Raw genomic sequence first — 25,383 nt, forward strand, 5'->3', positions numbered from 1 at the left:
CATCATCCCATTTCACAAACAGTATGATACCTGCAAGTTTTTGGTGGCTTGTGTGGGTTTTGTTTTGGTTTTGTGGGGTTCTGTTGTTTGTTTTGTTGTTTTGTTTTTTTTCCCTGTCTTTTCAGTACAGTATCATCTTTCCTGATACTGATTTCAGTCAGATAGGTGTGGATAGGAAAAAGTAAGCTATTTTGTGACACAATCACCCATCTCTGTTCAGTAATGACAGACTAAAAGACCCCGTCTTAAAAAAAAAAAAACAACCCAAAAAACACCAAACACCCCCACAGCTGGGGATCTTTACTTGTAAGTAAATCAAAAGAACTTTAAAGTTTTCAGCTTTACAGACGGTGGTCCACATGCACAGTTTACAGTTTTTGTAACTATTATACCCATAAGGGCAATTCAAACAGAATAAAAACACTCACCACTGAAACACGTTACATTTTTCAAGCATTTTCACTCCATGAGGGTGACAAGAGAGAGTACCAAAAAACAGAAAGTAGTGCTGGCTAAGGGTATTTAGTAACCCATTATTTTGAAGACTACGTTCAGGTTTCATTCCTGATGAAGAGTTGAGCCAATATACAATATCTTTAACCAATTCCTCCAGGTAACCTTGTCCATCCTAACAAAATGAAGAGTAATAGCATTTACTACTGGGTCTCTCTTCTTTACTGAAATCCATCATATTAAATTTCTTAAAATGTACAAACACAATACAGATACAAAATAGAAATGCTGGCTGGCAAACACAATTCAGACTAAAGAAAAAGGTTCAAGGCAAATAAAAGGAGTTTAGCTTGGAGACATCTTAGGACCAATTCTATTCTTTCCAGGAAAAGGATTGTTCAATGATATTTTCCTCTGGCCTGAGGCATAGAAGTCTTTAGCACACAAGAAGAAAGGAGGTAGAGAAAGAAAGGACATACATAGCAAAAATTAAAAAAAACCTCCAAACCCTAAATCGCATTTAATAAAACTGTATTTAATAAAACTTCTACTTAAACAGTCATCTTCCTCAGTGTGTCATCTGGACAATTCAAGATTTTAAGTTCTCTTTCTGAATTACACTGATCATTTTAGATTTAACACCCAAAGTCTAGAGAAGTCTTTACTAAAATTAAGGTTTTTCCTCCAAGTGGCATACAGCAGCACTACTCATTCTACCTCCAGCCTTGTAGCTGAAAATTTCTTACCTCTTCTGATTCAAGAAGAAATTCAGTAAACTGACAACCCACCACAGTGAGCTGCTTAGCCTTGGCATAGTCCAGATCCAGGTTGGCATACAGTTTACTGCTAGGCTTGTAAAAATACAGCAATCTCCTTACAAACCTATGGAAAGTAAAAAAGAATTTTCTGTTTTTCAGTATGACAAGGACAGTCTCACAGTACAAAATTATGCTGGTAGAAAAGACATGTTATCACTAAATTAGCTTATTGGCAATAAATTTTCAAAAGAGTAGCAGGTAGCAGTAATGAGTCTATCCAGACACGATTTCAGAGATGCAGCTGTACTGTGTGTTATAAAGGGTTTTCTATGCCATGACTTAAAATAAGCAAAGGAACTCAAAATCTCTATGCTCTTAGAAGCCATAGCTTCTTTCTCATTCTCAATGCTTATAATTTATTCTGCTGTAATTTATCCTGTGGTGAGTTTCAAAGACTATACTATCTAGACTACAAAGAGCTAAAAAAGAATCTGTGACATGAGTCTTCTTCAGCTATAATAGTTAACACTAGGGTGAAAAATACATTTTTGTGTTCTGCCAGGAAAAGGCCGTATCTATTCAGCAACAGTATTTTCATTCACCTCACTTAAGCATTTCTGAAGCATAACACAGTGATTGCAAATGCAGACTCTCACTCAGACTTTTTGAAATCATGGTGAGCAATATAGCTTGAGTTTTGCATTGCAGGAATAAATCTTCAGCAAAGAGCTTCCCCTCACCAATTCTTAGTCAAAAAATAAACACGTTTGTGCCTTAAAATAACACAGAATGTTCTGTCTGAAGGTAGATATGTCAAGCTTTAAGAAGACTTAACTGAAGCACTGAGCCTTCAGTTAAAAAAGTGAGAGTAAGCCACTATCCCCAACTCCAAACACAGGACCAATTATAAGGAAATCTGAGGGTTTCTTTAAATTTTGTCAAATGAAATGTATTTTATTCTGCGTTATTAGCAATAAATATATTACATATAGTAACACGTATTTACATGTGTATGTATATATGTGTATACTTAAGTGTGTATATATGTATGTATATACACATAAATGTGTATACACACATTGCATTAACTGTATCTCTATGAAATGAAGGAATCTGTATCAAAAATATCTGGAATTTCACTTTAACAGCCATAAGATCACCACAAGACCACTAACAGTGAAAAAAAAAACAAACAAAAAACTTATGGAAGGACAACTAAATGTACTTTACACTTCAAAAATGAAGTGGCTGAAAATTTTTTATGATCAGCAGAGAGATTTGGGGCTTAATTAGTTATAATTAAACAAGAGCAACAGCATTTTAAAGCCATTAAAGCATCCACCCCACAATCCTGCAGAAAGGATCAACTAACTGTAGAAGTTTTACACTAACTCATTCCTAGATTTTCTCAATTTATTTGGAATTAAATTATTTAGGCACTGAACAATGCTTGAGTGCAGTACAAAACCAGGGAACAGGAACACTGTCCCAAGTAGGTAGGTAGAGGGGTGGGGGTGGGTGTCATAGCTAGGACTGCAGACATTGCTTTAGAGAAGCAATGTTATAAACCACCAGATTTGGAAAATAATCCTTTACCACAAAGTACAGATTGGCAAATAATGTTTAGGGAAGAAAAATAAACCAGAAAAAATACATATGCAAAAATAAATTATGGCTATGGTTACAATGGGACTACCACTTAGCTGGAACACTATATAAAAGTAGCCTGATTACTTTTTAGTAAAAATTTAAAATGGAGCAGCATGAGCCTTTCAGCTATGGTTTAGCTTTAGGTTTTTCCTCAAATTCATGTAGAAGTAGCTTTTCATGCCTACAATACAGAATTACTCTTCAAAATAATTTAATCAAATCAATTTCTGAAACGCATGTTAAAAGAGACATCCAAGAACTAATTAGTAACACTATTACCACACATGCACAAAAGTAATAAAAATGTCTTAATGCCAACAGACATGAAAGGAACTAGAGCTGTATACCTTTGTTTTGGTGGGGTTTTCTTTTGGGGTTTTTTTTTCCCCCTCCAGGTGACACATACTTCCCTTGCCATTAATAGCAACTAGAAAAAACTTCCTCTTGGTTTTTGATGAAAGCTGTAACTCCATGACTGTACAACTGTATACCTATTCTGTCAAAATTTGTCAAGTGCTGATATCAAACACTAATGTATGAAATATCAAAGAGGTAACACTTTAAGGTTTAAAATGAAATAGGGTGTTTGCAAAGCTGGTATGATTCTTGTTAAGGGAATAAATATGTAAAGTATCTGTGCATAGAAAAGAAACCACTAAAGCTTAAAGATCTGTTTATTTAAAGCCAATATTGCAACCTAATTATCTAAATTTTCAGTTTTGCTGCTTATCTATAGACTAAGTTTTAGAAATGTGACATATGCAAGGAATAGTTTATTGCAATATTAAAAACCATTTTTTCCAAATTTCTTTCTTCAAAGGAAGTCTACATAATTTTTACATACCTGTGCAATTGTTCATCTTTATAGTTCCTTAGATTTACATTTGGCCACTAGAAAAACAGCAAATATAGCATTATATGAAACTTGTACATCAGTCCTTGATTAGTCACTAAAATTTACTCATTTCTATTATAGTTATATTTACCTAATAATTAGAAGTGTAAGTTTTCTTGCATCTATTGTTACCTATAAAAAACCCTTATTTTATTGAAAAGCCTACACTTCTTGCTCCAAGAACTGTTTGATTTTTTTCTATAGAAGGACAGGGAATGTTGGTCGCATGCTATGTGTACAAGGCCACCATTCTAATGAAAACAGCAAACTATGAAAAGCTAATGAAAAATAAAAAGTTTTGCTCAGTTTCTTCTCTGCAAATAAAAAAATTTTGATATGCATAACAGGGAAATAATTTTTGTCGTTGTTTTCATTATTAATCAGATTTGTTTTAAAAATAATAATTATTCTGTTACAGCTCACTTAAATACTGCTTATTAAAATGGTATTTAAAACTCCTCTGATGACACTTCGCAAGATGTTTTAAGAAGGATCAGATGAAGTCATAATACTCTCTTTTGGACCTATCCTTTCTTCATATTTTATTTTCCTCTGTTTTTACAGCCATCTGTTGCCTCTATGGTTTCAGATTTATTTTTGTTGCTACTAGTAAGTTTCTTCTTGGAAGGGATGGAAAAAAGTGCATCAAACATTCTTCTTTCCTACCTAAGCGATACAGTTCTACATTTCCAATTGGTATACTAGTATTAAAACATATAGTGCACTAGTTAATGATTAGTAAAACTGACTACACTAGTAACAGTGACAGATAAAGTATGAAGCTCTGCTGTCAACAACAAAGTCGCAATTCCTCCATCCTGACCACTGCTACTTTTGCTCCTTTTAACAGCTTAGACAGCAAGCTGAGCAAGTAAAAAAGGCAGTAAGGGACCACATGAGATGCAAGTAGTGAGGTTGTTAGAAAGCTGATGCTCCACAGCTGCAAGGCTGCAACAGAGACAAGAGGGAGGTGAGCAGCCACATGACATAGCGAAGTCCAAACATTGCAAACATTGGAATCTGGATCCTGCTCATTCGAGGACTGAAGATGGACCACCCTGATAACATTATCTTAGGTTTATGCTGGTGGTGTGCAGTTTAACAGGAACGGAAGTGGTTAGAATTAAACCAGAAAACACAGAAACTTCTCATTCTGAAAGACAGAAGTCCCTGATTTTGAGACATTGGCAACTGTTTGACAGAACATTGGAAAATATACTGCTGGGGAGGTCTGAGATAGCAGGGAAACTGACAGTTTGACCTAAATTTCAGGTAAAAACAACACCTTAGCAGTCAACTACATAAAACTTCCATTGTCAAAGTACTACACAGACTAATTAACAGTGAGATTCTGAAAAAGTTTCTTGATAATATCTTTAATACTGAATCAAACGTAAAAATATCTATGATTAATAATCATAGATAGCTAGTAATCCAGTAAATCTAGTAATTGCAGTAAAAAGCCTTTAAATAGTGAAATTTGGTGGAGCAAAGCTACTATCATATATGTATTCAGGTCTTTATTCCAGACAGATCCTTGCTCTCTCAAGTTATCAGTCCCTGAAAAAATGCACAGAAATATTTAGGTTCTTTTTTTTTTTTTAAAGATAAACTTGATTACGATTGTCACCATTAATCCTTTTTTGTACTTTCACCGCCTTTATAACAACACAGTAAAGAAGACAATAAGAAAATGTTACTTGGGGGTAACAACAGAAGGATGGCTTTGATGCACAGAATGATAGGAGCTATTTTCGTTCAAAGACTATACTGAGTACTCGCTCAGAAAGTTTTCTTCCTCAAAGAAAGTAAGTTTTCTGCTTAAAAAAAAAGAGGCAGTCTCTTAAAAGTCGCACATGAAATATATGTAAGATAACGCCCTCCCTGTCAGAGATATTTCCATTATTTTGTAAAAACAAATTAATGTTGTAATGAACTCGATGCTACAGCAGTATTTGTATTAGTTCCAAACATACAATGAGATTGCATACTACTGAAGTTTTCAGATGTGCCTCAGTCTAAGCACCTGAAGTTTGATCTATAACCCACCGCCAGCCTTAACCTTCAGCTCACATTATACAAAAACAATCTGCTATGAAACTGAATGAGGCAGTATCCCTGTGTAGCTTGGACTGAAGTCTAAAGTATTAGCAGCTTTAAAGTCATTATAGCTAATTCTGTAAAGTCTATTTCTATACAAATAAAGTTACATAAAATTTAATACATGCTTATTAAGAAATTTGTGAATTTAACTGTAGTGTATTTTTGCATATAGTTTAAGGGTTGTATACAAAGAGACTATATCAGCACTGATTAAACCCATGAGATTCTAATTTTTGGAAATAAAAAATATTATGGGATGTAGTATGGAGTTAATATTAGAAAGTCAAAACTCACATGTGAAATGGAGACTTTTTTTCCCAAACAATTTCATAAAAATAATACCATGCCCTTTTTAAGCTCACCTTCAGTATGGTCCCTATTAGATTCCAATTCCAGTCAAGGTTCTCTTTATGATTGAGAACTTGGCTGTCTCGAAGATTCATTACAAGTGCTTCTTCTGTATCCTGGAATACAGACATTAAAAACTACAGTAAGTTTCCTTGCATCGTTTTTTTTAGTCTTGTCACATGATATACTTACTGTTCATGTAACAATCATTAAAAGGGCTATGCTCCACAGTAATTTGCATCTGAAAGTAAATTGCATGGTTACAGTACTGCATTAAGAATCTAGTAGTAAGAGATCACAAATTGGCCCCCAAAAGCATTAAAAATTATTGTAATTTCACTCCTCAATTTCTAGAAATGCAATATAGAATCCACAAGTACCTACAAGACAAATTAAATGAAAAAAATACTACAAAGAAATCACATAAATGGCTCTGAATCAGATGAGAGAGTGAAGCTTGGAGGGCAGGATCTAAGTCTCCAAAACACAAAAGTCAAATTCAGTTTTGAAAAATCAATAATGGTAATACCTTTAAAATAAAAATGTCTTTCTGCACACGGTACTGATCCCTCTTTTGGTGCGTTGAGATTGCTTTCTGAATAATATGATCTAAATGGAGGCTGTAAGGTTTAGGTCCTCTTTTCTTCATCTCATGAAAACGTTTTAAGCAGTTGAGTGCAGCACTTGCTCGTCTAATAGGAAAAAAAATACTACAATCAGTATTTGGCAACTGTTATCCAACTAAAGAGCACCACTGCTATATCCTGAGTAAATAAACATAGCTCAAGAAAGAGCTGACCAACAATTCCAAAGTGAATAAAAAGAAAATAATTTTCTTGATTAAAGTTTTCATACATCCATAGGCTTCAGTCTTGTACTGAAATTACACAGAAAATTATCTTTCAGAATTTCTAGTACTGAAGAATGAGCCTTATTGATACCTTTTCTTCTACACTGCAATTAGTGGTGTCTATCACAGTTCACAGAAGACATTGTAAAGTTTAAAGTTGATAAAAGTATTGTGAGATATCACAGTAGGTCAACGTTCTGCAGTAAAGTTGAGAGGGCTAGCTTCAACTTTGACTAATGAAGGATTTCTTTTAAATCCCCCCCTCCCCCTCCCCCCAAAGAGTGGCAGGAGTATCAGTAGTTATGTTTCCTGCTCTTTATATCTAAACAGTTCAGCAATAGCATCTAAGAAGTTTTGCAGGAAAAGATAAGAAGTAATAGAAATGACAGCTCACAGGGGCAGAAACAGTTAATTACAAAATAGTGGTAGCAGAAAAAAAACAACCCTGCTGAGCAAATAAAACAAGAAAGTCTAAAAATGAGGAGGTAAGTCTACCTTTCTTTCCCATAAACAAAAATTCTCATAGGGTAGGAGAGTTTTTATTTTATATTATCTTCAAACAAACAAATACCTTTGAATTTGGTCACTTATCTAAATGACGTAAATTTAATCTGTAACAGGACTTACAGTTTTTCAGAGTATGAAACAACGCAGAGTGTTGACCAAAACCAAGATCCCCAAATAAAAAAATACTACTTCTACAAAATCACTTTCTTCCAACAAAAACGGGAATTCTTACTACTCTATCACGTATGTCCACAAATGCCAAAAAGCAAAAACACTGCAGGTAATCCACAAACATATCCCTTCTGCTCTTCATCCTTCCTCTCATTCCACAGCTTTGACCAAGTGAAATATCCTGTGACGGAGTTTCAGATATGCCTTTTTGGAAAAATAACTCTGTTTTCACATATCAAAATCTTCTACCGACATACAAGAAATCTTCAAAGCTAAAAAGCAGAAGAGCACTATGTTTCTTGGAAGCATTCTACAAGCGGCATTTATCATTTCACAGTGGCAGTTCAGAAAGATTCTGTAATTCTTGTAATTTATCACTGACAACACAATGAAAGACAAAATAGAAAGTTATGATCTATTTATCAGAATACTGATCTGACAAGTCAGATCAGGAATGGCAAGAGTAATTAACAAAAAAATTTCCTCTAATTTCCTATTAAAAAAAAATACACTCAATTTAAAGAGTCTTCTACAAGGAAATGCAAGTAAGAACTCTGAGTTACAGAAACACATTTTAAAGGCACGTGAATCTATCAAATTATTTGACTTCTTTCCTCAGGAGGTTTAAATTGTGTGAAGTACCCAGGAGATAGTATTTCATAACAGAGCACTTCAGAGGTTGAATTGCAAGATTAGATGATGTACAGAGACATTCTAAAAAATAAGTAAAATAAAATAAAAAAGCCCACAGGTTTTTAAAATCCTGAAAATTCAGGTATTTCTAGTCCAAAGAGGAATAAAAAGCTTCTATAAACATTTTTTTGAGTCAGATGCCTAAATATACCTCATTTGATTGGCACCAGGACTGCCAAACAGTTCCCTAATACTGTTCCCTAATACTGCTTAACTACATGCCACTGCAGAATGCTGCACTAAATTTAAAATTTCTGTTCATACATTCTTATATTTAAATGGAAGTGAAAAATTATCAGTGCAAACTTTGAACAAAAGCACCACAAAGTTTTAACATAACTATTGTTGTTACAATTACCATTTTCTTCTGAAGAAGAAAAGGTTAAAAAAAACAAACCCAAAACCAGCTCCATGCCACTATTAGATTTTTGCTTTTGCTCACACTAATAATGAGTCACTGATTCGGTCTATTTCTACTTAATTAGCTATAGATAAACAACAGAAGAAAAAAATTGGCACAGGCTTTTTTAGTTTTGAAAGCTCAATTGTATCAAAATGCCAAAAAAAAAAGTGTGAAATAACGGAGAGGTCAAACACACAGAACACATCTTGGATGTTGCTTGGTCAAACAGTGCCTCAGAGTTCATTTAAGAAAAATTCTGTGTAAAAATCTTGCAATCTATGCAAAAGTGTTCTGAAGTCTTCTATCAAAACTTTCTTTCCAAATTTCAAAATTCCTAAGTTGTTACTGTAAACACTTTTGGAATGATGCACTGGAAACTATTTCCCTAGTAAGTGTGACAGAGGATTTCTATATGCATGCATTTGTTTGCTTTTAAATAAAGACAGCAGTGGTTTCAGCCACCAGAAAACTTGTAATGTAGGTTTTCACTCAACTGTAGGGGAAAAGGAGATGTAAATATTTTTGCTTTTAAGTGTAACTTAAAATTCTTACAGTCTTTTCTCTTTCATGATGTCAAAAGATGCTGCCATATTCATTAGCGTTGGTAAGCAGTGCAGGTGATGGCTGTGAGAATGAGGAAGAATTGTGTTTGCCTAAAAAACAACAAAAGACCAGTTAGAGTAACTTATTACAACATTTTCAGCCATCTCTTTAGGATCAACATTTGAAGAACCTAGACTTTCAGAAATGCATGACAACAAAACTACCTTTTGCATAATGTCAGAGCAATAATTACACATACCATTTTGAATATTTGATCTAACTAATCAACCTGAAATGCAATTGAAAGTAACTTAAGACAATTTTAGATTTCAGAGCCTTCTAATCTCTATTGTTTGCACTGGTGTTTTTTTAAGTGGTAACATGCAAGTACATGCAAAGCATCAGGTATCCTTATGTCATATGTACTAAAAAAAAAATCTAAAATCAGTAATAAAATTTAAGCTGAAAAAAAAATCTGATTAATTAACATAGTTTTCTAAGTTACTAGACATTTAATTGCTTTTATTTTGGGAAACATAGGTAGTTCTGCAAATATTTTTTGAAACTGAATAACAATGAAGATAAAGAAATTACTTCAACCTCTTAAAACGAAACAAAAGTACAAATATTTGTTCAGTATTTTGCTAAACAGTCATCTCTGACTAATGAATCATCTCTTCAGAAAAACAAAAAATATCTATGCTTTGCAGCATACTCAAATGTCAGTAACAGTCACTCCCATTCAAAAATATTCTGGAAACCAGAAAAATAGCATATGTTATTACAGATTTTCTTCTTAAACTACATGGCTGACTTAACGCTCAGGAAATTCCACCAATTATTTAAAGAAAAACAACTGAAGAGACTGAAGAACATATTTGTTGTGGTTGTGACCCATGCTGCTGAGCTGAGACGTTGTAAATCACTGGAGTAATGAGCAATCATAGAATCACAGAATGGTTTAGGTTGGAAGGGACCTTAAAGATCATCTAGTTCCACCCCCCCTGCCATGGGCAGGGACACCTTCCACTAGATCAGGTTGCACAAAGCCCCATCCAACCTGGCCTTGAACGCTTCCAGGGATGGGGCATCCACAGCTTCTCTGGGCAACCTGTGCCAGTGTCTCACCACTCTCAGTCCTGTATCTGAAGATTGTGATCTTGTTTTCTGGAGCATTAAGCACCACTGAAATGAGTCGATAGTTTGAAGATGCAGACTATCTGAAACGAGTCGATAGTCTGAAGATGCAGACTGTCTGGTAACTCATATTCAAATTTTGTAAGACAAAGTTGTATTTCACAATTTTACCATCTCTTATGAAGTAGTTTATTTGGAAAAAAGATTAAAAAAAACACAAGAAAACTGAGCAAAAAGTGCTCTGCTGCATATGCTGTTCTTGTCATCCAGAGAGGATGTGAAAAATAAAAGAACTGTTTTGCAAGAAAGGTAAATCATATCACTTCACATATGACTAACAGCTCCTTGGGAGGCTGAAAGCTAGCACTGGAGTGTATAGGAAAACAACAATAATAACATCTCTATACCAAAATAGTTTACGTTAAGAGAGAAGCTACTGTAAAAGATATGTTAGGTAGAGGGAAGCGGAATGAAGCAAGGTCCCTTCAGCTTCTCTGTAGCAGGGGCTACCGACAGGCAGTGCTGAAAGAGCATTCCACCAAGCTGGAGTTGCATGAATGAATAATATCAAGTGCCCCAGCCACATCAAGCTGAACATGAAAAAAATTTCATCTGCCTAGCCTGTGAGGCAGAAAGCTAAACACACTGCCAGAGGGTTAACATCATTCTAAGAAAAGCAAAAATCAGCAATGGTCCTTTTCCCAAACACAGTAACTGATGGGTGAGTTTGCAGAACTCCAGCTTAAAAATACAACTGGCTACTGAGGCAAGGAAGTGTCTTGGTGAGAGTGAGAGCTGAGGATTATACTTGGAGCAGAATCCCTAGCACTTTCAATACTTTCCTAAACGGCCTCACTATTGATTCATACTGTTTTTAATATATGAAGTGCCAAAAGATCTGATGTAAATTAACCCATTATTCTGACGAAAAGTAGATGTTCCAAGTTCGTAACACAAATTCAAAGCTATAATAGGAAATATCTATTTACAACTAGCTACTAATACTACTTATTCTCAGCAAAAAATTTTACTTACCATGTGCAGAAGTTCTCCTAAAAGGATAGTTGCTCTAACAGATACATGGTCATCACTACTCGTGATCACTTCAACCAGACCCTTCAAAAAGTTAAAAAATTATTACAACATTTAACGTGTACCACCTTATTTTAATGTTTGTAAGAAAAAAAGTAGCAAGCATCTATTCAAACTTAAAGTCATTAGTTACCTCTAGAAGTCCATTGGTAATAAAAGCTGAAAGCACTAAAGCCAAATAATTATCCATGAGATCAGGCCTAAGGAGAAAGAAGTATGGAAACAGTTTAGAAAGTTAATTTCTTATTGTGTCTGCAAGAAGAACAACAAATATTTTGTCAACACCACCACAAAACAAAAACAAGGGTTTAGACTAAGTTCATTAAATGCTCACCTTGACCTGGCTCGATGGGGTAATATAGTTTTAGCTTCAGCAGCTACAAAGCCATCAGAAAGTCTCCAGCAGTCCTGAAACCTGCTTGGATCTAGAAAAAGAAAATATGGACAACGGTTAATTATAACATTGGATTTCATAGTGTTATTTTAATGGTTGTCAGTAGGTAAATAATAGTTCTTGCCAACAAATGTTATTTCAGGTTTCAAATTATAGAACATTTTGTCAGAAGGGATCTCTAACAAGTCATCTAACCCTCACTCCTGAACAAAGCAAGGCTAACTTCAAAGCTAGCACAAAGATTGTATCTAAGTATCAACCAAAATAACGACATTTCCAATTCATAAACACATTAAACTTGTTTAACAGAAAATATTGTAACAACTAAAATTTTAAAATGTACATCCATATGTCACAAAGTAGCAAGTTTGCAACAAAGAATGATTTCCTTACTTATAAACGTGGAACAAGGATTAAGCTTTTATAATCAACTGCATGACAAAACATTTATAACCACAGTTTGGAGAAGAGAATTGCTGGAACATTAAAGGCTGAAACTTGCTCCTTTTGGGCTCATACTTCTGCACCGCGAGACAAAGCAGAGGATACCCTTGGGTTTACAAAGGAGGAATTCTAAAGATAAAAGACTATCTCTGCTGAATATAAAGACATGAAAAAGCATACACTTGCCCTAGGAGAAGTAAAAGTCTGCTAAAGTGCAGTGGAGATAGCTAGCAGATACACAATATAAAGAAAAGACTGTTAATAACTTTTCTGTAACATTCACTAGCACTCCTACATTACTAATGCTTCTAACACTTGAAAGAAGTCTAATTTGTATCAATGTGTTTACACAGTCTTTTTTGTAAATGCTCCATTATGCTCCACTGCTGATCTTTTATTAAACTTAGAACACATAACAGCTGATAAAAGAATTTTAAACAGGACTTCAGAGCACCCAATGAATTCATATTGATGTAATTTACAATATAGAGGAGACAGTGAAGGGTTCAAATTTGTAGAAGAGCTTAATAGACAGAATTCTTATGTGAACTGGTTCTAAATACTTACCTACACTGAGAAGTGCCTCAATAAATTCTTCTGCGATAACAGGGAGAGGAAGACGAAATATATCATAGAGAACTTCAAGCAGACCCCGCTACCAAAAAAAAAAAAAAGGCAAAAAAACAACACAACAGGAATTTTATGGATTTACAAAAATTGTCCTTTCGTTCACTATTAATATCAAAGTTGAGATTTCTAGAGTGCTATAATTGGTGTATTTTTCAGTGTTTCTTTTTTTGATAACGTGCTTATTTTCATAAACTGAAATAATCTAGGGAAGAGAAGAAAGGGGGCTTGTTTACTTCAGAACTGTGCCTTATTGTCACTATGAATTCTACAGAAGCTCAGGGTACTTGGATTACAGATTTTTAGAATAGTTCCTGCTGCCACCATCAACCTCTTGGTTTAACAGGTAATTGGGAAGAAACATTTTTATTTATCTTGGATTCAACTCTGATTATTATGCTTTAAACTCGTAAGTGCAGCTACTGTGAACTTGCTTTGACTTGTGACCAGAGTTAAAATTAATTTATGTACTTTTCACTCCTCCATTCCCTCCTCTCAGACATACAGGGTGTGCTTCCATTCTCACATGAATTTTATAATGGAATTATAGACTTGAACTTGGGGGTGAAATAAACTTGAGGGTAGTGATTTCATAACTGCAGTCTGTGTTTAAACCACTATATTGTTAAAAAGTTAAGAATATATTAATTAAGACATCCAATTTTAGTCCTACATCAGTACTAAATATTTACCACCTACCCGTATTTCCATATTTGGTATACAGAGTACTCCAATAAGAGACTGAATCCCAGAATTTCCAGGTTTGCACAGGCTGATAATACCTAGAACGCATTAAATACATAATAATATTCCCTCACCAAACAAAAAAGCATTAGACACATTGTTAAATTTGATTTCCAGTTTGAGTACAAGCACAGATGACAAAAATTACTAATCATTAACATTTTCACCTTTATAATGTCATGTCCTTTCCAATCAATAATATTTAACAAAACTTTCTAATCACAAAACTTTGTTTCCTCATTAAAAACTATAGCTACTTTTGCCCTTTCTAGTGTGAACATTATTTTCAAATTATCTGCAAAAACAACATTTACATGGAATAAATGGCAGAAAGAAAGACAAAATTGTCAATAAAGAATGAATCTTAAACCTGAAAGATTTGCATCATCTTGGCAGAACTGAGAGATGTTTCTCCATCAAAAGCTGTATCTTAACCTAACAAATTATTCAGTTCCTTTTAATCTCAGGTGAATTCTAAACAGCAGGTTTACACATACTTGGAATAACATTCTCTGTGCACCATTTTAAACCATCTTTTCCCAAATGACGAGTACTCATCTCCAGCAGTTTCAACACAGTAGTTTTAACATTTAACTTCATATGAAATCTCAGAGCCTCTCTTATCATTTGGTCCTTTTACACTGTATTTTTATTCAATTAGTTTAATATTTCAATATTAATAGGGAAAATCTTCAAATTGTTTCTAAGTGTTACAGAATACCACCTAAAGCTTACAGTGATTTTCAGCCTCAATTTATATACAGTCTCTTCATTAAAAATGTGACTGCAAAGACAGTAACCTTGCTCATTTCCTTGACCACTTCTCTTCATACTTCACAGAATAAATTAAAAAACTTACAGTAACATGCTATCCAGAAAACAAACAAGTTTCTCCAAAATGCAACTTCAAATGAACAAAAAGAATCCAGGTTTGCACACCTTTTTGTCTTACATATGATAAATGAACCCAAACCGTCATTCTTTAAAAATTACTAGAAGATTAAAAATATCACCTAGTCATCCATATATTTTCACTAATACAAATTTAACTTTAATGACATGTGCTTTATATGAACTTGAAGAAAGTCCTCAATTCAAAACTTTCATGTTACAAAAACTTAAGACATGCACATGTGGCCACTGACACACATGTTCTACAGCGCACCTCAGAGGCCTTTTCCAAGAGCATATAGTGGCCACATCCCAACTGCAATGCAGGAATAGATTTCGGTGCATGCCCCAATTTTATCTCTAAGGACATGATCGCACATGGGGATAAAGGACATAGTAACCATCAGCTCTGAAGAAAAACGCAGTCAGGAAAATAAGGAGAGCAGAACAGTCAAACACAGCAGATAGTACACACAGGCAAAAAAAAACCTACCCAAAAAGCCAAAACAAAAACCAAAACCACCCTCAAGCCTGGTTTAGCTACATGTCCTTTGGGAAGACTGACAGTGTAAGGACATTTTTGTACTAAAAACATTTACGATGTTAGTCTCCAACATGACAAGTAATATAAAAAAGGATGAATGTCTAACAGTGAAGTGCCATTGCAAGTAACACACTCCAAGACAATTATTCCTTCAGCCACTTGAATTTTCAGGCATATGCTATTAGTTTTAAGTGAGTAAGGGAAGATGCAGCAACACTATTAGAAACTGCTTCCTAGAAGTTTTAAAGTTGTCAGAAACTTCCCAAGCTTCCTCCCCAAACAAGTGAGAATACATGTAAGAAACTTTTGAAGGATACCTGGATATTAAATTAAGCTTACTGATCATTTTCAGAACATTAAAAAATAAAGCAAATAGTCTTATAATGAAAAAGGCTTTCTATACAGTCTGAATCTTTCCTAAGTATAGCCTGTAAAAATCCTACCCAAACTTTTGGTAAACGGTCATATCAACTGACTTAGTTTATTTGCAAGACACTGTCTTGACTAAAAGAATGAGCAGTCCCTAAGGCAGTAATCTTCATGGTAGATATTGTAATATTGCAGAGAAAGGATTTAGAAAAATGCAAAAACCTGCTTTTTTGCTTCAGAAATGTCCTCTACATGAAAAATCCCAAACTATGTCCATCTGCAATTTCTCTTCAGCTATGGCACCTGGTAAAAGCCAGGTGCTAATGAAACTATCCTGTTGGTATCTCTTCACATAGACAAAAAGATTTCTTATTTACGGTGGCAGAACCATCTCAAAGGCAAATTCTTATGATGTTATTTTCAACATCCTCTCACCCCTCAAATGTCAAGTACCACCATCCAGGTACAACTTATAAGGTATTCTGTATGGGGCCGGGGGGGAAGTTGTGTCTTGTCAGTAGAGTTAGTCAAAGAAAACTATGTGTATGTCCTCCAATTTTACAGTATCAAAACACATCTTAGTAGCGCTGTAGGAAGGTATTGATAGAAATTAGACACATCAAATGAGACAGATGCTGTGTTTAAACAAACCACTCCTATACTAGAAAGTAAAATTCCCCTTCCAATCATCCAGCTTCAAACAAACAAAAAAATCTTACCTGCCCATGATCGAAATGCTGCCACTATTCCCATTTTACTAGCTAGGAACCGTGCTTCTCTGTCCTCCCTGTGATTAAAACAACAAATGTCACAATACAGTTATTTACCATAAAACAGTGTTACTAACATAGCAAGTAAAAAATAGTTAACTGAGATTTTAGATAGGGAACAAAATCCAGAGTAAGAGAAACCTTTTACGTATGCATATATGTGTGTATATGTATTCATGCAGCGTGTGTACACACACACACACAAAGATTAGAATTTTTAAGTATTGTTACTTTTCCTTTTTCAGGGGAGTTTCCATGGTAGGAGGATAACATCACAAAGTAAACACCTGTATGTGGTCTGATGAATCACTCTGCGCCTCCACTGACAGCGAGTCTACAGCAGCGACCTAAAGATTTGGACCTTATTCAGTTACCCAGAGCTAAGCATCTAATGCCATTTGGTAATTAAAAAAACCTGAATAATTCAAGTTGGAAGCAATCTCAGGAGGTCTCTAGTCCAAACTCCTGGACAAAGAAGTTGTCAGCTATGAGACCAGACCAGGTTATACTCAAGGCTTTATCCAGGCAGGTCTCAGAAACTCTCAAGGATGAAGGCTGCAGGACACCTCTGGACAGCCTGTTCCAACACTTGAGTGGCCTCACAGAAAATTCGCCCCCCCCCCTTATATCAAGCTGGAACCTCTTTTGTTTCAACTTCTCTCTGTTGCTTCTTGTCCTCCCACCTCTCACCACCATGGCTACACCTTTCTGATAACGTCTTCATAGGTATTAGAAAGGCTGCTACTCAGGGGAGGGTGTCCCCCAACCTTCTATTCTCCAGGCTAAACAAGCCCTTTTAAATCTTAAATGCTTAACAGTATTTTAGGAAGTTGCATTCTAACCTACTGTATTCAACTTCAACTAGTTTAGTATCAGGTCATTGCTTTTACTTTCACTTTGGAAAGAAAAATAGTTTAATTCCAATACCATGAACACAACTGGTAGCACAAGTAGCAGCACTAACACTTACTTGAGTTGTCCTTCTGCTGTGTCTGGATTATGCCTGTAGTGAAAATCTGTGTAAGGAGCTAAAATTCGCTAAACAAAAGAAAGACATGCATTACTTTCACATGAGAATACAGTTAAATGGGTCTTGCCCTTTCCTCAGTCCCACTCCAATCTGTCATGTTACTCCTGCTTTATAAATCATTATGCTTTTAGCCTAAAATGTTGTATTTTAAACATTTTGCACTAACACAGAAGGTGAAATCCAAGATGCAAATTAAACATTTTCATTAGTGATACAATGTTTAATTTCTGTCACTAAACAAGTAAAACTGAACCTACCTCTAATTCTACGTCTGCTCGCACATATTGTCGGGTCTTTGGATGATTAATGAGGTGCAAAACTGTAGTTATCAGAGCCTCATTTATTCGGCTTAGCTGACAATCAATCACATTTTTCAAGATGGTACTTAAACCACCCCGAAGAGCCACCACCTCGGGATTCTGAAGTGCTAAATAAAGAAAAACATGTCACTTTCGCCAGTGATGGGAAAGAAAACATTTCATGGCTTCCAGTGTGACAAACTTGTCGTCTCTTTAGTACGTATGTCTTTTTCCTCCCGAATACTGCTGACGCACAGGAAAACTTTTAATGGAACGGACAGACATTAGCAGTGAATTGAGATTTTTGATTAATTTATCATGAACAAAAATACTGGTCAGTCAGTCACCACTGTGCAGCAATTTCCCAACTTATTTCTAACCAGGTTTCCACACAGTAGTTTCTGGATTTCCCCGTAAAAAGGTTTTGTGCTTCACTGGACTGACATGGATAAAATATTTATACTAGAATATAAAACAGTAACAGATTGTTTATTTCTTTAAAACAGAAGTTTGTATCTTGAAAACATTGCTGAAGTTATTCCTCATTGATTCAGTTTGAAAAAACTTTAAAAATCAGCACCCACATACAAGTACAGGGAGTTAGTATAAACCACTGTCCAGATAGTCTTTACATGGACACATACACTGACTTCCAGAAGCCAGCTAATCATATACCCACTGTAGAAATTTTTAAAGGAGTATGTTTTGTAGTTCTCTGAACTCTTGTATGTTTGTCAGCATCTCATGTATGGAATTCTCCCTACTTCCTATCCATTAGTTTTAGAAACATCAACCGCAGCAGGGAAATGTTTTTAAGGTAAAACAAAAATTGGCAAGTCTTAAGAAGACTTAAGCAAGTCTTAAGAAGAACAGCACCTGAAATCTTCAGGTACTTTACTTAAGAGATTTTAAGTTAAAGTGATATTGTTTTACACCAAACTAATGACTAAAATCCATGAAACTGACATTAAGAACATTTAACGTCTAATTATTAAACAAATACCATTAATTATTTGAATACAATCTATTTAATACAAACCCACAGAAGAGAATCTCTTAGAAAACTGATGACAACCATGTCAAAATTTTTCTTAATTAGCTTTCAGTTATCTTACCTAGTTCACAGATAATGGCTATACAGGCTCGAACCATTCTGTCTCTTTCTTGAAGACCATCGTTTCCAACTGCTATCAAAGAATTAGTAATAGAACTGGGAAACAATGAAGCATTCACAGTGATCATCTGTGAAGAAAGACAGAAAATGCCCTCTGGTTTCTTCATAATATTTCTCTAAATATACTCACAGATTCTCCAGCATTCTGTTTCCTAGACAGAACCAGACAGACCACTCCATATATTACTTGGTTGTATCTGGCGAATCTTCAAATGATTTCTTTTGTTCTTGAAATTCTTTGTTTGTCAATTTACTTTACCATTCTCTTCATGCTTCAGTTTTTTATTTTTATATTATTTTATCATAATAGGAGAGGGTTAAAAAGATGACTGTTGCAGAGGGAACTATGGCTACCTTTTTCATATTTTTTCCAAGCATTTATCAACAAAGAATGCCATCCAATGACACAGAGTAGATTACAAACTCTTCTAGAAGATTCTTTCATACTGCAGCAGATTCTTCAATACCTATTCAACTGTTTAATCAGCCAAGACTGAAATCCCCTGTTTTGTAGGGAGATCCTTAGATTGCTGCAGACTACAAAAAAGGACAGTCAACAGAAGAAGCTACTGTAGTATTTGGAAGGCAACTGTCAGTAACACGCGATATCCTCTTGCATACTACCTGATCTTCCTAGAACTGCAGCGCAATTCAACTTCATTGTAAGTTATATAGCTATGGCACAAAACCCACACACCTTAAACATGTTAAACTGAAAAGCAAAGATGAAAACAAGACCTGTGTCCCTTAATCAAGTCATTCTTCAATTAAAAAAAAAAATTGCAATAAATTTGAGACAGAATAGAAGAACAGATTTTAATAGCCAGTGCTCATTTACACTACAGAAGAGGTCCTGCACCATGGCAATCCTCAGCTGCTAGTTTAGGACAAGCAGAATTTACACCAGATTAAGGAGCAAGGCCCTGTGCACAAGTTAAAGGCAAAAAACCCCACTCCAAAACCACCAACCAGTACCACCACTCCTCACCCTCCCCCAAATGAGGCTTTGAGTACAAAGGCTGAGTAGCTGTCTGTTCACATTTTTTTCATAGTTTGTGAAAATTAAATACACATATCCTCTATACTATGGAACATGAACATCACTAAACAGATGTATTACTAAGGAGGAAGTAGTTTTTTTGTCTGTCTGACTGCTTAAAAAGGGAACAACGTAATGTGTTATAGCCCACTCAACCATGTCACCTTTTTTTCTACTAATAAATAGAAGTGAGATGTAAAAAAAACCAAACCTCAATAACCATCAAACACCTAAAAACTTAAGGCTAGTTTTCCAAAATTTTGTTTAATATCCCTTTTGTTTCCAACAAAAGCAGGCTTATCTTTATTATTTTTCCGAAATTGATTTACCTATATTCATTTTACAGGTCCCTTACATGTCTTACAGATATTTGTTCAGACAAAGCGGATTAATTATTTTACCCTCTTTGCAGAGGATGTTAAAATGAGAAGAGATCAACCATTATGAGAAATATATTGGTACACTTTAACAAGTTTATTTTTAAGACACGTTTTTGAGAAACTTCTTGTCATACATAATGTTGTCACCCACAAAACAGGAAGCTTTAACATAGGACTCTAAAGAAAACACAAACTCTCCTCCACCCATGCAGTCTTTCACTTTTACAACGGCATGAAGTAACAAGAATTAGCAATAGAATGGGTGTACCAATCCACTCTATATTATAACCTTTTTTTCCACTGATATTGACATGTACTTAGTGTGAGGACACAAGCAGCCTCTTTAGGCTGTTCTGCTTCATTGTTTTCTTTGGTTTTAAGGCATGAGAAGGAAAGATTTCTTTCTTTTAATATTCAATTCCAAGTACATTAGTAGAATAAATATATACTTTTGCATTTGCTTTCATTCTGCTCTAGGTATTGAAATGCAGTTCTAAAGACCAAGGACAGGTGATGTAAAGCTACTTACAAGCGGGTATGATGAAATAAGTAACAAAGACTATGAATTTGGTATTTAAAGATTCCTTTAAAAAAGAGGAAGAAAGAAGGTGGTTCATATTGTACCTAACCCTGACTTCTGCTTTGAAAATAAAACATCCCACCTATTAAATTATAAAAAAATAATGGTCTTATTGACTTCTATTAGATGGAAAAACGCTTTCTGAAGCAAAATTGCAAAAGCTCTCACTAGGAAATGTAGAGGTGATTACAGTCAAGAGAGATAGTGAGCACTCAAAACCTTCAAAAAAAAAATCAGAAACCAAGTTTAAAAAGTTTAAAGTTGTTTTTCTTTTCTCTTCCTATACTACTTGAACATTTTTTTTTAAACAAGTCTAACATTAAGTGCCTTTTATAAATTCATAGAACAGGATTAATATTTTGTATTTTGTTCTTCTAATCTATGAAAAGGAAGAGAAGAAAGCGAGAGAATGTTTTAATTTTAAAGTTTTATATCTACGCTATTCTTACATAGGCATTTTTGCTATCAAAGATGAGGTTAAAGAATTGCATCCAGACTTTGAAACTGAAAACAATAGTTCTATGATGCTGGTGGAAGAACCAGTTCAGCTCTTCCATGGCTCACAGTAAATTACCTCCTACATAAATGAATTAACTCTGTTTTATTTGCCATTCATTCTCCTCTTCTAGACCTTTATACAATCTTGTAGGAATCCTGGTATCAAACCACTGAGTCTGAGATATTGAGGGAGATGAAGAGAGATGGGAAAAGGGCTAGAGCAGGGTAACAAAAAGACAGTGTGAAAACACAGAATGTGCCATTCAGGACCTGTGTCACAGTATTCCTTGTGAGAGTTTCTCAAGTACTGACTGCTCTATGCCGATGCATGCTTAACTGCTGTAGGCCAGAGAGGACATGAAAAAGGTGTTAACTTTACTGGTAGCCAGGTTGGGTAGCTTTTTGTTTGTCTGACATTGTCTTTTAAGAAACAAGGATGTTCTAGGTAGCAAAAGATGTTAGGAAACATCTTTCATCAACATAGTTCTCAGCATGGAAGAGCCATAAGCATCCCTGTACAGCATGTACATTCCATGCATGTACATCCCATGCACAGCATCCTTGTACAATGATGGAGGAAAAAAAAAGCACTGGTCATCAGCAGTATGGTTTTTTAATGCTGACCTTTCAGGATCATTTTTTCAAATCAAACTAATGGGTTTATTTCTCTTGCTTCCTCTTGTTTCTTTCAAGCAAGACAGAAGTCTTTGCTCAACTAGGAAATGCTCAAAAAAGCCCAGGAATAATGAGGACAAATTTCTGACCCAAAAAAACCCAATTCATTATAAACGTGTTTCCATTCCATCTTCTGATTTAAGTTATTCTGAATCTACATTGAAGCTCTTTTTTAAAGCAGATTAGCAAAGAACTTCTATAAATTGTGACTTCCTCAAGGATCCACTCCTTTGTGGTTGTGGGTTTTGATTGTTTGGGTTTAGGGGTGGGAGTGGTGTTTAAGCTTTAAAAATCTCTTTTTGTCACAATTGTTAATCAAGCATGTTGTCTCTTCTGTGAGACAGAAACCAAGTGAGCTCATTATAAGAAAAGGAATTGCGTATCAAACTTCCATATTTTCAACCTAAATATATATATTAAAAAATACATATACACACAAAACAGATTAAATACACATAGTGCTCCTAGGGAACCATTCTTCCAACTACTTCAAACGTTACTCAAGCCTTTGGTAGTTTTTCCTAAGATGCTCAGTAGAAGAATATAAGCATGGTAAAGAATAGTAAAGCCCAGTACAAAGGCAGAATACTATGTTGCCTGAAAAAATACCTTCAGTATCTGTATGTGCCAATTTCTCTAGGATGAACTTGAAAATGCAGCTATCACAGCTTCAAACATCTCACATCCATGGGTGCATAGTACAGTAACCACCACATATTAACTATGTCTTATCGTGTATCTGAGAAAAGAACTATGGATAGCATCAACCTCTATGGATAAAGCAGTAAGGCTAGAAGCATTCCTTCAACTGATTACTCCAGTGATGCCAATTTGCCTCATTTCTCAAATGGCAGAAAATCTCCCATCCTTGATTCACAGATGCTTAACACACACTATACAATAAAGTTCAGTCATTAGATTAAACTTAGTAATATGGTTCTTATACCCTTGCATTCATCATTTGGTAAGTTTTTCCCAAATCTTGTCCAGTATGATCCTGGAAAATTAGTAGGACTTTTCTAGCCCACTCGAGATTCTCAGTGGTAAGAGATTAAAATCAAAACAAGTCTCAGCACTACCCTTCCTTCTCTTTTTGAATTATCAGCTATAATTTCTTCTCACATGATAAAGAAAGGTAAGGTATTAAGAGACTGTGTGAAAAAAAAACTGCCGATGGAGAAAACCAGGAGTCAGCACAACTGACTGGCATAGCTGATAAGACCATACGTAGTTAGATTTTACCTTTCTGACTAATCGAAGTGCTTGTGTTCTTTCTACTTCATTACTCTGCTGTATGTCGATGCACCTAAAATAAGTTAAACACACATTTTGTTTATAACAATGCTAACTTTCACCTTAACTGTTAACAACTCGCATTTTAGTATTTATGCAATTGAATAAACAGAAGAAAAAGAGTATTATGACTGATTGTTTAAAAATTCTGCCTTTCAGCAAGCATACTCATTATGATTGATCAATTCGCTACGGTTTATATTTTTTTCAGTTATCTTCATTATAATTAAATCACTAGAATGTTCTAAAATATACAATGGCAAGGCATAACAGCTTCAACAAATATTTTCTGAGCTAGCTGCATTTGTCATTTCAAATGAGACTAAACAAAGTATTTGTAATGTTTCACATCAACGTTTTGTGTGTGTTCTCAGATCAGAAAAGTCCTTTGCTCCAACAAAATTAAACAGCACACTAAAACTGACTATGTGTGTATATTTATAAACAGAAACACACACAAATCTATATCAGTATATTAAATCCAAGAAGATTTTAACAAAGGAAGCACAAGAAAGCACAAGAAATGTTAATATTTAAATCTACTTATCCTGCTGATCTTATTATGTCATTCTTAGTTTGCCCTTTGGTATTCTTCTGTTGTGTCATGGGTTATACTTAGATTACAAACTCTTGGGCATGAACTACTTTTTAGCCCTGACTTTGTACTAGAGTTTCTGAAGCACTATGATAATACAAAGAATCAGAACAACTTCCATAAAACAACTCAAGACATGAAAATTACTGATGTTTCAACCTTCTAATAACACCACAGATTAATTTATGATTAATGGCACTTATGATTGAAAAACATAGGGATTTTTTAGATTACTCATAGTATATCATATATTAGGTCAGCATTTTATTTGGATTAGCCGGTGTGATGTATTATCCTTCTATTTTTAAAGGATGTTATTTATATTGAAGAAAACTGGCTTTTATAAAACTACATATCAAGAACATAAGAGGATATGAAAACACCTTTTATCACCTGTCTCAACCATGAAAAAGCAAGTGATTTACAATTGTACAATTTACAACAAGAAGGAAGAGAAAAATTACCTGGCTATCAAGTAATCCACTTTCAACTTTAGCACCTTCTGGAGAATACTGGAGTCTCGAATGAGATAGCGGAGTGCTCGCAATCCTGCTGCTCGCACCTCTTTTGCTTCATTTAGTAAAGCTAACCTCAGACTACAATGAAGAAAACAAGGGGGACAAACAATTATTTAGCAGCAGGTAGACTTCACCATCTAACATGCAGCTACCACCTACTCACTTAAAATAAAAAGTCTGATTTTGAAAAAGAAGTGTTCTGCATTAATTTTCTGTCTTTGAGATATTTACCTGTACAGCCTAGAAGGCAAACCTTCACCCTGCCAGCAGATGTTGTAGGCAATGTATTAATCTGAAAAAGCCACAAACCAATTTTTTCTCCCCCCCCCAAAGAACAGCTTGTACATCCATGAAATGATACATGACCAAGACCTGCATACGACTTGTTATCTGACAAAACAGCTGAGCACAATATTAGTCCAAGAAAATTAACAGGTAGAGCATTTTCTCCTCTGCTAGACTGCCAACCCATAAGCACAAGCCCTCAAAACAATGTCTTGACACCTAATAGAGACAAATTTGTACCTTAAGTAATCATATGCACCACTCACTAAAGATGTTATAGCACCATGTTACGTTTACATGAAATATGACAGTCATAATTTAAACAGCCCAACACAGTACAGGTTTCTACAGATTTCATTTTAACATATAACCAAAACGTATTTCTCTTTAGACAGATTTTGAAAGCATTTTGCTTGCACCGAGGTGAGCTTTCCTAACCATAACTGCCATCATAATGTAATTTCCTAAATTCACCATCTAGGTGAAAAGAATGAGATACTGAAGGCCTCCAGAAATGGAGTTTGAAAGTATTAAGTTACACACTGTCCTTTTGAAGGCCCTCAAAATATTTACCCCTTTTCCTTGACTACACAGGGGGGGGGGGACAGACCCCAACCCCCTCAAGTGACAT

At 34.9% G+C, this 25,383-nt stretch overlaps 1 protein-coding gene across 1 annotated transcript in view; it reads right to left on the reverse strand.

Moving 5' to 3' along the window:
• RICTOR (RPTOR independent companion of MTOR complex 2) overlaps positions 1-25,383 on the reverse strand; it is an 89,679-nt gene that overhangs the window by 32,784 nt on the left and 31,512 nt on the right. Inside the window, exons 5-21 of the mRNA XM_076361875.1 lie at positions 24,414-24,545; positions 23,304-23,367; positions 18,831-18,957; positions 17,674-17,843; positions 17,357-17,424; positions 16,336-16,403; positions 13,768-13,850; positions 13,009-13,096; positions 11,938-12,028; positions 11,737-11,803; positions 11,547-11,627; positions 9,384-9,484; positions 6,737-6,899; positions 6,222-6,323; positions 3,706-3,752; positions 1,200-1,335; positions 429-628 (exon numbers count right to left, since the gene is read on the reverse strand). Coding sequence (XP_076217990.1) covers positions 429-628; positions 1,200-1,335; positions 3,706-3,752; positions 6,222-6,323; positions 6,737-6,899; positions 9,384-9,484; positions 11,547-11,627; positions 11,737-11,803; positions 11,938-12,028; positions 13,009-13,096; positions 13,768-13,850; positions 16,336-16,403; positions 17,357-17,424; positions 17,674-17,843; positions 18,831-18,957; positions 23,304-23,367; positions 24,414-24,545 — 1,788 coding nt within the window. The remainder of the gene's footprint in view (positions 1-428; positions 629-1,199; positions 1,336-3,705; positions 3,753-6,221; positions 6,324-6,736; positions 6,900-9,383; positions 9,485-11,546; positions 11,628-11,736; positions 11,804-11,937; positions 12,029-13,008; positions 13,097-13,767; positions 13,851-16,335; positions 16,404-17,356; positions 17,425-17,673; positions 17,844-18,830; positions 18,958-23,303; positions 23,368-24,413; positions 24,546-25,383) is intronic.

This window comes from Aptenodytes patagonicus, chromosome Z, assembly GCF_965638725.1.
Source record: "Aptenodytes patagonicus chromosome Z, bAptPat1.pri.cur, whole genome shotgun sequence".
Classification (NCBI taxonomy): domain Eukaryota; kingdom Metazoa; phylum Chordata; class Aves; order Sphenisciformes; family Spheniscidae; genus Aptenodytes; species Aptenodytes patagonicus.